This window comes from Bombyx mori, chromosome 1 (assembly GCF_030269925.1).
Source record: "Bombyx mori chromosome 1, ASM3026992v2".
Taxonomy (NCBI): Eukaryota; Metazoa; Arthropoda; class Insecta; order Lepidoptera; family Bombycidae; genus Bombyx; species Bombyx mori.
Genome location: NC_085107.1, coordinates 18,057,625 through 18,072,102, shown reverse-complemented (window position 1 = coordinate 18,072,102; position 14,478 = coordinate 18,057,625). Strand labels below are relative to the sequence as shown.

The window sequence follows — 14,478 nt, the reverse complement described above, 5'->3', positions numbered from 1 at the left end:
TAGAGCATGGATGTAATTTTTCTGCAGTTGATACGTATTCAGAATTATAAAACCAATCCTGTGTAATTACTTAATCCCCAAATACCGTGTAACTTTTGTAGCATACTATGAAAAATAATCCCTACTAATATATAAATGTGAATGTAAGTTTGTTTGTTACGCTTTCACGCGAAAACTACTCAACCCATCATCATGAAACTTTGTACACATATTTTTGGAGGTATTACAAGTAATACAGGATATTTTTTATTAAGAAAAAAAATATATTTTTTACGAAAATTTAAAATTTTTTTGTCATAAAATCTCAAAATCTAGCTTCTTCAACGCCATCTACCGGTTCAGTAATTAAGTTCCAATCCTGAGTACTGTAAATGAAGTCGCGGGTAAAATTTAGCGTTATGCCAAAGTAACTATTCCATGCGGACGAAGTCGCGGACAAAAGCTAGTTTAGAATAAAATCAAAGCCACATAAACTACTTAACTACTCACAATCTGAGATGTACTTATTTAATGTTTATCATTGCTCTAAAATTTTGTCGGTCATATTATGTCGCTTAGTAATCACTTTACAAAAACATTTCGGTACAACAATGCATAAAATGCATGGGCGCATACTATTATTTTTTGTATCTATCTCCCGGCGAGGAAATGACTTCATAGAGCGCCTTCTCGTTCAGGGCAAAGTGGAAGGCACCAGACCGCGTGGAAGGTTGCTCATACGATGGACTGACCAAGTCAAGTCAGCAGTTGGCGCCTGTTTGCATGAGCGTACCAGACTCACCACAAACCAGTATAAGTGGCGATTGCTCGTGAGGCACATAACATATAACCACAGCAATAATATAGATAATCAATGACGACCACGACCGCTCTGACCAGAGTGATACGACAAAGGAACACAACAAAAACAAAATCAGCCTTATCCAACTTTTCACGGAATATTTAATTGGTTATTTTCGAAAGATATGACGAAAGCTCAAAACTTGGACCAATCATAGGTACTAGTTAGGCACGCGTCACTCTCCGGAAGTAGATGACGAACGAAGCGCGTGCTCTGACGACGACACCGCTCAATGAGACGTACGGGGGCGCACTTAAAACATTTTTATTGTTACCAGTCGACGCTCAGAGGACATTGTTACGGACCCTCAGTACAAGAAATAAATGCCTACGGCTTAGATACGGGTAAACGAATCTCTATATATAGTCTCAGTCTAAGTATTTTCTTCGCTTCTGGCAACTCTCGCTCTATTGTAAACTTTGACAGAAATATTAAATTGTCATGTCTTTAAATATGTACGTTTCATAACCTTGATATTTATTTTAAACTTATTACGGCAATGATTTAAATTTCATTTTCTTTTAAATTCTGCATTTTCTAAATAAAATTTATCAATGGCGAATAAAGATTATTACGAACGATGGCTCAAATTGAAAGAAGCTATAAACACGACAATTCTCGAAGACGAAAGAGTACAAGAACTAGCCGCAGCATTTATTGGTATAAAACCACAAGGCACAGCTGTTGAAATTGTAGCCCGAGTTTACTGCAAATATTGCGACCTGTACAACAAACTTTGCGACTGCTATGATCAAATGGAACAAGTTCAAAGGCGGCCTTACATAAAGAAAATAATTGATGCGTTAACGTGTCGTCTACTCGAATTGAAGGCAACATTAGAAGACGTCGAATTGTTTGAGTTCACATACCCTGAAAATGCTTTACAACAAATGTTAATGATACCTTCTGATATACAAATACTTTGCCCTTTCTTCTACCCATTCGAGACACGACAAGAAGAAATGCAATACATAGTAGATCAAATTTTAGCTGGTAACAGAATCGGTGATCCAACACCGACTCCTTCAGAAATTGAACGGAAAGAAGAGGCGCGCTTAGAAGATGAAAGAATAAAACAAGAAGAAAAAGAGGCAGAAATTAAAAGAAAACTAGTTATGGGAGAAGACATAATTGAACCAGAAATTGTAATTACGTTGTCACCAGAAGATCAAGAAGAACTTAGACTTAAACAAGAATATGAAACCCATGTATCAAATATACAAAGAATGGAAAGATCAAGAATTACCACCAGAGAAAATGCGCATAAAGCAAATAAAGATGCCAATTTGTATTTAGAATTAGCTGGTTTAAAACAGCCACAAGCCAAGGAAGAACTAAGACTAAAGGCAGCACATTTAATACAATCTGTATACAGAAAATTTATGCACATAAAAAGAGATCATGCAATAGAATACAAACTTAAACAAAAACTAGGAATGATTATCCCATCGTGGTCAACACCTTCACATAAAATTCAATTGGAGAAAGTCCGAGAAGAACGTAGAAATTTTAGAAGACAATATTACGAAGAGTGGCTCCAGAAAAACCTTAATGAAAAAACACGGGTCCTGAAATTAAGGAAAGGTGATATAATGGAAGATATTTCAGCCGAAGTCCGACAATGGTTTCAGGAGTGGTATAATGAAGCGAGGCTATTTGATGAATATCCTTGGCCTGAAGAAGGTGGTTCGATTTTAGTTGTCCAGGGAGAAACTTTCAGCGTCCCAGAATATATGGAATGGCGTAAAGAAGAAGAAAAAAGATTAAAAGCCGCAGCCGGAAACCCGAAGACAAAAGAACAAATTAAAGCGGAAAAAAAGGCTGAGAAAGAAGAGAAGAAGAGAATAGAAATGGATGCAAAGGAAAAAGAAAAGAAACGTCTATTAGATTATAAAAAGTCTAGATTAAATCCAGATAACGATCCCGGTGTCTATATAACGCCGGGTCAAAATATAGAGCCGTTGAAAAGTGCCTGGGACTCTTACCAAAGTCAGTGGAAAAATATTGAGACCCCGGATGCTCCTCGTGAAGTTACTAAAGGCTACATAATGCAACTCATAACCGAATCAGCCTATCAGGACGTTCAACTACAATTAAGACCTATCGTAGATGAAATGATGAGATTGGAACTAAACTTATTAAAGAACTCGCTAAAACTTGATTATCAAGCCGCCGGGATTGTTAAGCCCCCTCAAACCATGAAGAGAAAAAAGCCTAAAAAACAAAAGACACCTAAACCCGATAAAGTAAGTCCTGCAGCCATGTTTCAGCAACTGGTCGATGAAGGTATAATTAAAAAGTACCCTAAAGTAACGCTTGATGATTACTGGGGCGATCAAAACTATGCTGCTGCTGATATGAGAGCAACGCTTTGGACTCCAGCTTTTCCACCACATAGCATTGGTGACGTGAAAGAACAAGTGAGAGTACGTTGTTTGCTCACTCTCTGCTCTTCATGTCCAAATGCAGTGAGGACTCAGCTACTTGTGGGTCCTAAGTCTGCGGGTAAAAGAACATTAATTTACGCAATAGCAACCGAAACTAACTCCATCTTGATAGATCTGTCGCCATTAAATGTATACAACAAATTCCCGGGGCCAAAGAATTTGAAGATTATGTATAGCTTCGTAAACAGAATTAGCAGACTGATGCAGCCGACCATAATATTAATTGAAAATGCCGAAAAAATGTTTTACAAGAAAGTACCGAAAGAAGAGAAGTCCTTCGATCCTACTCGGCTACAACGAGACTTTGTTAAGGAAATAGTAAAACCTATAACTCCTGAAGACAAGATCTTGATTCTAGGTACAGCAGCGGAACCATGGCTCGCGAAAGGAGCTCAGATGTCCAAAGCCTTTCCATCGCTGATCATGATGCCGAGGAGTGATTATGGCAGCATATCATTCATTCTAACAAAAGTGCTCATGAAATATCATGGTGTCAAAAGAGATTTTAATGTACACAGTGTCGCACAAGCCTTAAGGGGCTATGATATCAACATCATAAAGAAAGGAGTCGAAACCCTGTTGAATGGTGAGCGTATTGCTCAACTCTACCACAAGCCATTACAACCTGACGAGATTTTAATTGCAGTACTGGATACCGAAGGCGCAACCTATACAGGTAAAGAGGATTATGCGTTATACAAAAATTGGTACGAGTCATATTCCCCTTGGGGCCAGAAATATTTGGACTACATGATCATGATTGAGTCGCAATTGGCCTATAAACTGAAAGCAGAGAAGAAAAAAGCCGGATAGCACTTGCAAATTTTCTATGAATGCATTACAGAGAATATTTCACTCTTTCTTTACTGATATCTTTATTTCTGAAAAAAACTGAACTTCCCCATGGTTTTGGGACTGCTTCACAAAAAAGAGATAAAAAATCGGTTAGCGACAGGAGAAAATTATAATAAGTAATCAACTGTTTTGTCTCAGTCTCTTTACATAAAAATTATAATAATTTATACTTTTAATCGTTTATAATATCGAATTTTTCAAGAATTCTTGTCATTTTCAATTTTCGAGGATAATTAAACATTCCATTATAAATTTAAAGCGCACCACAGTTTCTACTAATTCTTTTTTTTTACTTACCCTCTACCACATAATGGAGGTTAAGCTACCAAAAGATTATTTACAGAACAATCAAGAACAAACATGCACGTACATGCCAACCACAACAATATAGCTTTGTTGCTTTAGTAAAATTCCGATAGCTATTGCTAATTTTTTTTACCGATAGTAGACATGCAAATAAAATTTTCTAAATAATGGCAGCACCTACGCTACGGAATTTGACGAAATCGAAGTTGAAAGCTACCTACGCTTTGAACCCTCTACATCGTTACTCAACTTTAATGTTCTCTTAGTTCCGAATATTTGATATAGATGGCACTATTGCATGATAAATGTTAATGTTGGTATTAATTGCGTATAGATGGCGGCACTCAAACAAACTAAATTTTAGATAAATTCGCTTTTGTAAGAATTGCATTTCTTTTTGTTATCTGCAGATAACTTACAAAATTTTCCGATCAGCGACATACGTTTTCATTACAGGCATCAAAGGCCTACGGAAATGCACCTGCTAAATATTAATACAATACTAGACATTAAAAAACAATACCAAACTAATATCAAACCTCTATAAGTGTCTTATTTTTTTCCCTACCTATGCTGATAGCCTTGAGAGGCTATTTTAGCTTCGCCCTAACATGTAGATCACGGTTGAGCTCGCGGGGCTCAAACCTGACGACTTACCTGACACGAACCCTAGCAAGAGCCGTGCTTCGCAAAACTACCACCGGATCGGAAAAGCGACCCACTGAGAAGATCCGGCAAGAAACTCAGTCGGCTGTCTGTGGGTTAATTTACTCGTCGAGCCCTTCGTGGTAAGCGACGGGTTCGACGAGAACGATGACCGAGTGTCTACTGAATTTTTTTAAACTATCACAAAATCGCTAAACAATTAAGAATGCAAGCGTTACATATCTAAAATTTATTTCTCGCAAAAAAAACCCTTAAATTTACCATTGAAGTTGCATTATTAAGTCTTGAAACAATCATGAGCGTCACCATTGAACAGGACATATCAATTTTACATTCACTCTTGGAGCTTCGAAGTGGAGCAATTTAGCATAATTTACCGATACAGACAAACCCGGTAGGAAGCCTCGCAATTCGTCACCAGTGGAGGCCGGGTGACCAATAGCGCGCCGAAAGTGGGTCGTTGAGGTGGTTACAATGAACCACACACCCGACTAGGGCTGGGACTAAGTCACGTATACGCTATTTTTGGAATTAACTAAGGAATTTAAAAAGATAACGAAAATTCTACAGTTTATTTCGAACACTTCAGCTTTATTCACAAATATTGGTCATTTGGTCCAATATTGAAGCGTTCTAAGCGTGCGTACATTAATATATCGCAATTCCTTGCACGATGCGCTACGTAACAATACCTACCTACTATTAAAAGTATAATTTCTCTCTCAGATCTCTCCAAAGTAAAATTTTACGAATACATACATCAATAAAGGCATCTTCATTTCGTTTAAATACATAACCTAGTGATTGGCTTTAAAGAAAATACACTCTATAATAAAAAAACAAAGTTTCTATTTATTTATTACTTAGTTGGGTGGATGAGCTCACGGCCCACCTGCTGCAAATGGTCACCGAGGCCCATAGACATCAACAACATAAATCTCGCCACCCATCTTGAGACATGAGTTCTAAATCTCAGTTTTAAAGTACAACGACTGCGTCATATTTCAAACTGAAACGCACCTACCCCTACGAGCCTTATCTATCACGAGACTTGTATTCTATCGATCTAGAAGAGCGTAAAACGCATAAGTTGCTAATAGTGCCAACCTTCACAAGACCTAGCCGACCTTGACAGAGCCGAACCGATACGCAGCCGACATTGTTCACATCCCTACCGGGGGCAAGGCTTCACCTCCGGACGCCGCTGTCTCCGCGCGCCGCCGCCATTTCCGAAATGAGTGCGCGGCGTGTTCCGCTCATGCCGCAACTACAATGGCCCTTTATACCTTCCTACCGTTAATCTAGTTGATAATGCGATTAGCACTACGCTTTGTGATCTGCCCGTGCGGATTCTAGTTGACGGGTCAGTCGATACGGTTACGTAAGCGAGTCTGAACGAGTTTTGATCCATAAAATCGTTCAATTAAATAACTCGTTAAGGTGGTGGTGGTGCTTATTAAAATTAAATTAAGATAGATGAACTAATGTTCCCTAGAAAATTTTAGCAGTTATTTAAGTTTTGCAACACAAAGAATTCGTTTTTTTTTTAAATTATATATGTAGGTTTTACGACAACCCAATTGTAATAAAATAAGTGGGGTAGTCGTAGAAAAAAAACAGGGACGACAAATGAACTTGTCGTTTTGACCCAACACTGTCGGCGTCAAACAAAGCGAAGTTACTAGAGCAGACTCAATGTTTTCATATTTAGATCAACAATTTTATTTAAAACGAAACGAAATATTTTTATTCGTTTTCATTTCATATTGACAAATATTTTGTACGTGAACGCAGTCCACTTTAATTATAGGAGCTCGTGAACATCACGGGGTTAACGCCGCCGCCCATCTTCAGACATGAGATCGAAAGTACCCTAGAAGAAGTACCTTAGAAACTGGAAAGTACGACTGCTTAGCGACTGAAAAAGGAGGAATAGTTGTAGGTATTTTATTGCTTAGATGGACGAGCTCACAGCCCACCTGGCGTTAAGTGGTTACTGGAGCCCATAGACATCTACAACGTAAATGTGCCTCCCACCTTGAGATACAAGTTCTAAGGTCTCAGTATAGTTACAACAGCTGCCTTACCCTTCAAACCGAAACGCATTACTGCTTCACGGCAGAAATAGGCAAGGCGGTGGTACCTACCCGTGCGGACTCAACTACCAGTAATTACGCAAATTATAATTTTGTGGGTTTGATTTTTATTACAAGATATTATTCCTTCACCGTGGAAGTCAATCGTGAACATTTGTTAAGTACGTATTTCATTAGAAAAATTGGTACCCGCCTGCGGGATTCGAACACCGTTGCATCGCTACATACGAATGCACACCGGACGTCTTATCCTTTAGGCCACAACGACTACAAGTTGACTATCTACTCTTGCAAGTTCACAAGACGCCCGGCCCTGCGTAATTACGCAAATATTTTTTGGGTTTTTTACACCACGTTATTCCTTCATCGTGTGCATAAATTCATAAACGTGCCTTCAGTGGCTGTTTCAGTAGAAAAAAGATTACCGGCCTGTTTGAATGCCGGCCTTGTCACATCAGTCGATACGAGTACATCGGGATCTTATTCATTAGGCCAAAACGATTTCATAAGATCATTACAATTGAAATTGAGCTCCAGATGGCGGATGATGGCGGCCATCACCAGATGCACCATGAGCAAGTCTGGCTATGTACAGCAATTTTTTTTATTGCTTACATAGGTGGACGAGCTCACAGCCCACCCGGTGTTAAGTGGTTACTGGAGCCCATAGACATTTACAACGTAAATGCGCCACCCACCTTGAGACATAAATTCTAAAGTCTCAGGTATATAGTTACAACGGCTGCCCCACCTTTCAAACCGAAACGCATTATTGCTTCACGGCAGAAATAAGCAAGGTGGTGGTATCTACCCGCGCGGACTCTCAAGAGGTCCTACCACCAATAAAAAAAAATCCCATCCTTTTGCCATTCTAGGCACACAATTCCCAAGAAGGTTTGAAGGTATACAATTTTTCAGACAAAATGCTTAAATATATCTTTTCCCCAGAATATATTTCTGATAAGAAACTAAAATAAGCTGAAGAAACCCTTTTCACATAAATAATGACGCATCTTTCGTGAAACGTAACTACTGCTGTAATAAATGGAATATTCATTCAAGATATTGAGTCTTCGATAAATCAATTTTCCTTCAACTCGTGTCTAGAAGTAATACCTATCAGAACCGGTAATAGTCTCGGAAGCGCCACTTAACGGGCTGCATAACCTAGAATGAGTAGAATTTAATATCGAATCGGAGACGATTTTAATAAAAAACAAATCCTGACTCTTACAACTGAGCTATCTCAGTTTCATACTGATGTAAATTCACTTTTATTTCACTCCAACTTGATATTTCATTTACACGTTCAATTTTAAATTTCGGTTTACTTCTACAATAAATTATAATATAAGAATTTTTAGAATTTATCAGGCCTTAATCATTTCACCCCACTCTTAACATGCGTGATCTAGTTCTACTAATTTTTTTACTACTAATGCTTTTTTTTTCATTAAATGTCCTACTTATTTCTACTGCTTTTCCTGTCCGTATTGCATCTGCTAATACTGCGGTAGTATTTATTGAAGTTATTGTCAGCCCGCACGAATGTACTTTACCCCGTGCCTCAAAGTTTGCTGCGTAATTCATTGCATATTATTATTTACTGTCAACTTCTGCTAGAATAGATTCCTCATTGCTGTAAGTCGTGATCTCTTCCTGGACGACTGTCAGGCTTCGTCCTTGCGGTCATTTCTATTTTTTTTTATTGCTTAGATGGGTGGATGAGCTCACAGCCCACCTGGTGTTAAGTGGTTACTGGAGCCCATAGACATCCACAACGTAAATGCGCCACCTACCTTGAGACATAAGTTCTAAGGTCTCAAGTATAGTTACAACGGCTGCTCCACTCTTCAACCGAAACGCATTACTGCTTCACGGCAGAAATAGGTAGGGTGGTGGTACTCACCCGCGCGGACTCACAAGAGGTCCTACCACCAGTAAAAGTAAAAGTTTCTTCTCGATCTAACCCGTAGCCAAAGATTTCTCTAGGTTGTCGCTTTTTCCTCTAGCACTTTTTTCCCAAGATCACCCTACCGAGACAGTCTCGGTGTTCGGCTCAAGATAAATAAGCCTTAAATAATGAATATTAAAAAAGCAACTTCTACCACCACACCTACCACAGTTAGTTTCCCAACTTTCCCTATAAAGGCTCCCGTGTTCTCGTTACGAAACTTAGTCTGTCAACCGTTGACAGTACCTATTGTTCCGACCACAGTCGCTCGATTGTTTTCATTTAACTTTTGAATCCATTGTATTCCCATATTAGTTCCGAATTAAACCGTATTGTCTTTTAGTATTCCATTTCTTATTAAGAATTACTGTGGATACTTTTTTATGTATCTATCATTATCTACAATGATCAGTCCTTCTTCAAATAAAATGTCTAGTGATTCTCGGTAGACATAATAATATTATAGTAAAGTTCTTTCTTTAACAAGAAGGAAACATAAATCATGTCCAAATAAGTGTCTCGTTACAGGAATTAAGACTACACTTAAATATCCTTTTTTTCTATCTCTAAAAAATGATCTTTCTCTGTAATCATTATTTTGAACTAGTGAGATATTTCATGTCGACTCGATTGATTTAAAAATATCAAATCGAGGCCAAAAAATCGAATGCTAGAAATACAAAACTCAAATGCTACTACAAGATTGATACGGAATATGCAAATTAAAGATACCTGAAACGGAGAGGTGGCAAAATGTAATCTTCCAATTCTTAATCAACATCAGCTATTGCAATTCCAAATGCAACACCGAAATAAGCACCTAAAGGAAATGAAAGCATCGCGGAGGCAGTTAATTAACGACGCTTCATCTCCGAGCCGCTATCGACTGAGATTCGCGTGAAGCGATACAGACGCACATATGTTATTAGAAATGTCTACTTATTTTTTCGATTTCCATGAAAAGGCCGTGACGGTTTTTGTCGTAATCGTAAATAGACAGATTCTTGTGCTTAGTGATTAGCTTAGTTAGTTTAGTGTCAACTTATCGCATCGCGTCTCAACGTGAATGCAAGATCAGAGATAGTGTCAAAATCCTGTATCTGCTATAAATAGCATTGACTTATCACAGATGAGCATATAGTTTGCGTACTTCTTAAACGTCCAGAACTAATTGGAACAGACAGAATCCGCAGCATTTGTGGTAAATAAGTACCTTACTTGTTTTTTAATAGACGAGACTAGCGTCGTTGTGATTGATTGAATTTTTTATAGCATTTAGGGGGACGCGGTTATTAAAATTGAATAACTAATAAAAGTAAAAAAACCGTACGTTACCTAAAAACGGAATATACTGTAACGCTTTATAGCCGTTTAAATTGTCACATCTCAAATCGTATCATCGGTATTTTTTATGAATTATTTCGTTTAAAATTATGAATAGGTATCTACTTTTTGGGAAGTCGCGAACATCGCTAGGTATGATACCCGGTATTTGACGAAACAACCGAAGGTTATCGAATTATAGAGACGGTTCAAACTAATTTGGGGGTCGCATACAGCCATCCTACCCATCGATGGGACCCACCCAGGGCCACCCAGCCACCCTGTACTCTAAGCTCATTTCCGGAACGCCGCCTGGCTGTATTAATTTTGAATTAAGTACGACTAAAGTCTGTCGATATCTAAATGCAAACAACTTGTGTGAGTGCGTGTTATGTACATTTGAATACAGGGCGTTTAAATATTCTATAAAAAAAAAATTAAATGGATGCAAGAAAAAGTATACGGATGTGGATTTAATAAGAACGTTAGTCTTGAATTGAAATTCGATTTATTCTTTTGAAATCTGACAAAATACAGTCAAACCTGGGTAAGCGAGAACTGGATAAGTGAGAAAACTCTATAAGTGAGAGTAATAGCCAGGACCCGTCATTTTAAGCTCCCAAAACCTCTATTAGAGAGAAACAGAAACCTCTGTAAGAGAGAGTCGTTTTTCCCTCATGGACCTCTGTAAGTGAGACTGCTACTTATCTATACCTCTATAAGCGACAGTCGAGCTTTATTTATTTATATTATTTAGCAGGAACATTTGAAAAAACAAATTACAAATTTAACATCTGCTATTTTATGACTAATTCTTAACTTTTGTGAAACTTCCTTCTATTGTTTTTGAATTGGTTTTCTCGTCAATATTGAACCTATTCTATTTCGTGGAACTAAATAACGTTGTTATTTTATCGCATTCTTTTCAAATGGACACGTGTGCCTCTGTACCGTCATGTTTGTCGGACTTACTCAGTTTATCGTTAATCAATTGCGAAGGAAAGTTCAGTTCTGCATCATGTCAAAACGGAAAATTAAAGTAGTGTCATTAAGTAAATAGTTAATGCGTTTGAATCCGGAAAATCGCGAAATGAAATTCAAGGAGCATTAGCGAGAAACTCGGGTTAGTGAGAAACCTGTATAAGCGAGAATGAGATTGTGCTCCCTTGAACTCTCGCTTATCCAGGTTTGACTGTAATTGTTATTAGACGCTACAATAAAACTGAGCAAAACCCTTCTCAAACTACAATTACTGTAATTATTAAATCGTGGTTATAATAATGTACTAATTACAGCTAATTACTACAATTATTTTAAAATAATATATAAATAAATACATTGAAAATGAACAGGCTTTATATACCTAAATATAGTCTCTGGTCCATCACGATGATCAGCAATAAGCGAACGAAATGAGCAGGAAAAATAAATAAAATATGAATTTACATCTATATTCTTGTCGAAATAGACTCTGTTCTGTTCTAACTACGCACATGAACAAACACACGCTTACATGCAAATTCATTGTACACACGTAAATTAATCTAGCATCGCACCAGAATCGAATTGAGTTACAGTATCTTGTTGTGGGTAGTTGACCTCATGTACTCAACCAAGGTGGTGTAAAAGCTATGAAATCACAAGACCTAGTCTAGTATCAAATCTAGTCTAGTATCAATTTCACTGGTGGTAGGACCTCTTGGGAGTCCGCACGGGTAGGTACCACCACTCCGCCTATTTCCGCCGTGAAGCAGTAATGCGTTTCGGTTCAAAGGGTAGGGTAGCCGTTGTAACTATACTGAGACCTCAGAACTGATATCTCAAGGTGGGTCGCGTGTTTACGTTGTAGATGTCTATGGGCTCCAGTAACCACTTAACATCAGGTGGGCTGTGAGCTCGTCCATCCATTTAAGCAATAAAAAAAAAGAAAAAATATTAATACATGAAGCAAAAACTTTGTACCCCTTTTTACGAAAATTGCACGGACGGAGGAGTACGAAATTTACACTTATAGAGAATATAGAGAAGGAGTGCAGATTTCTTTTTAAATTATGCATAAAACTACATTAAATCAATTAAAAGAAACATTACACACACTACCGTGTATTTTACACACGCACGCATGCATACTATTTGTTTATTGTCAAACTTTTCTTATTGCTTATAGTCTGTGGTCAAATTGAAAATAGATTAAATATGGACTTTTTGGCCGGAACGCGAGGAGTGAAGTTGTGTGATTTGTTTTATTTTGTCTATTTAGTGTTTCTTCGGGTTTAAATGTGTAATAATGGTGGTTTATTAACTGTTTAATAACTGTGAAAGTGCACAAATGTGGGAAAATGAAACAAAGCCGCTGGACGTAACTTCTCGGGATCCTCCAAAAAGTCCACTAAAAAATTCTCAGTAAACGACTACCATTTTACTGAGATTATATTTCATACCGTATCATCTCATTTCATTTCACTTCATATTATCATTTCTCATAAAAATACGAATATAAATTAAAATAAGACATGACTGAAAGGTCTTAGTTACCAGGTCATAAAATCCCTTAAAAAGATGGTAACCTCTTTTATTGCCTTTATGGGAAGACGGTGAGTGAATACGGTCGCTCATTGACGTCACGTCATGCCAGAGGCATAACCAAATCGCTGCATACCTTGGGGTACTTTCCGCAAGCCTAGTTTGAAAAAGGACAAGGTATAGCGCTCTGGGAATACCGTGGAGAAAAATTCATTCTAGAGTCGAATGGTACGTGGTAAAAAAAACTCTGGAAACGCACTATGAATGAACGCAGTGGTGGCAGGTGTGATGGTAAAAAGAAAATTGAGGGATCACCTTCAACAATTCGTTAGAATTCTGCTAATGTTACTATGGTTAAATAATTTATTATTGTTTACTGACACTAACTTCAGAGTAACATGCTCTGTGACTTCGAGTAAACATCTCACGAATACATAAACAAGTACAATGTTCGAGTTCGGTGTACAAAAGGGAAAACAAAAACAAACAAAAAAATTAAAAAACAAAAAAAAAAAACAAACAAGAATACGAAGCGACGAGAAAATCAAATCAAAATCGTAGTAGGCTTTAATCCGCGATTTCAGTTTAACACCGCCTAAGTACGGAGCGGCAACGCTCGCCGGAAGTCGTCCGGAGCGGCAACGTCGCCCTCGCATCGATCATGCCTGCACACACACAAAGCCAACGCCCACAGACACACAGGCCTGTACACACGTCGTCTACGTACACATAAAGCTACCGACTACAGCACCTTCGGCTATGCCTTCATTGGCAGGAGACAAATAGGATATTTGATTATTATTCGCAATGATCGTTTTCAGTTTCGGATAATAGAATTCTACAAGGGATCGATGCGACGAGAGGTAAATATTAATTAAGATAAAATCAATTATTTCTCGTTAAACGAATTGAAGGAGTTTTTGGATTGAGAATAAAGAATTCTTTGCATAAATGAGTAATGGGCGATGATTTCAATTAGATTTCTTAACATGATTTATTTGTAGTACCGTAAAGAACCGTACGTAGCTAAAAACTCTTTTTTTTTTTTTCAATAACAAGAGAGCGTTGTGAATTTGGCCAATCTACGGTCGTTTCGAACTAATAATATTGATTGATACTTTTTTTTTTGTTTTGTTTTCCCTACCTATGCTGATAGCCTTGAGAGGCTATTTCAGCTTCACCCTAACGTTTGTAGGTGAGCTCGCGGGGCTCAACCGGAGAGTTGCTAACACTGACCCTAGCAAGAGCAGTGCTTCGCTGAATCTACCACTGGATCGGAAACGCGACCCACTGAGAAGATCCGGCGAGAAACTCAGTGGGCTGTGTCAATGGGTTAGTTCGCTCGTCGAGCCCTTCGTCGCAAGCGACGGGTTCGACGAGGACGGTGACTGGTGCTTGTGGTGCCTAAAAGCACCGTTAATGGATCAGGAGGATCCGTAATGACGTGCTTTGGGCGACGTCGACGGT

At 38.2% G+C, this 14,478-nt stretch overlaps 2 protein-coding genes and 1 long non-coding RNA gene across 3 annotated transcripts in view; 2 read left to right on the top strand and 1 right to left on the bottom strand.

Moving 5' to 3' along the window:
- Positions 1-14,478, bottom strand: part of LOC119628503 (uncharacterized) — a 93,899-nt gene that overhangs the window by 17,887 nt on the left and 61,534 nt on the right. The window lies entirely within an intron of this gene.
- Positions 1-14,478, top strand: part of LOC101745591 (DNA-binding protein D-ETS-3) — a 93,137-nt gene that overhangs the window by 19,702 nt on the left and 58,957 nt on the right. The window lies entirely within an intron of this gene.
- LOC101745743 (dynein regulatory complex protein 11) lies at positions 1,261-4,406 on the top strand. Its single transcript, XM_004933173.5, has one exon. The coding sequence runs from the start codon at positions 1,396-1,398 to the stop codon at positions 4,099-4,101; it is 2,706 nt and encodes a 901-aa protein (XP_004933230.1). The 5' UTR covers positions 1,261-1,395; the 3' UTR covers positions 4,102-4,406.

Bases quoted from the DNA above. Each gene is read 5' to 3' on its own strand.
- LOC101745743 (XM_004933173.5), top strand. From the start codon at position 1,396: ATGGCGAATAAAGATTATTACGAACGATGGCTCAAATTGAAAGAAGCT.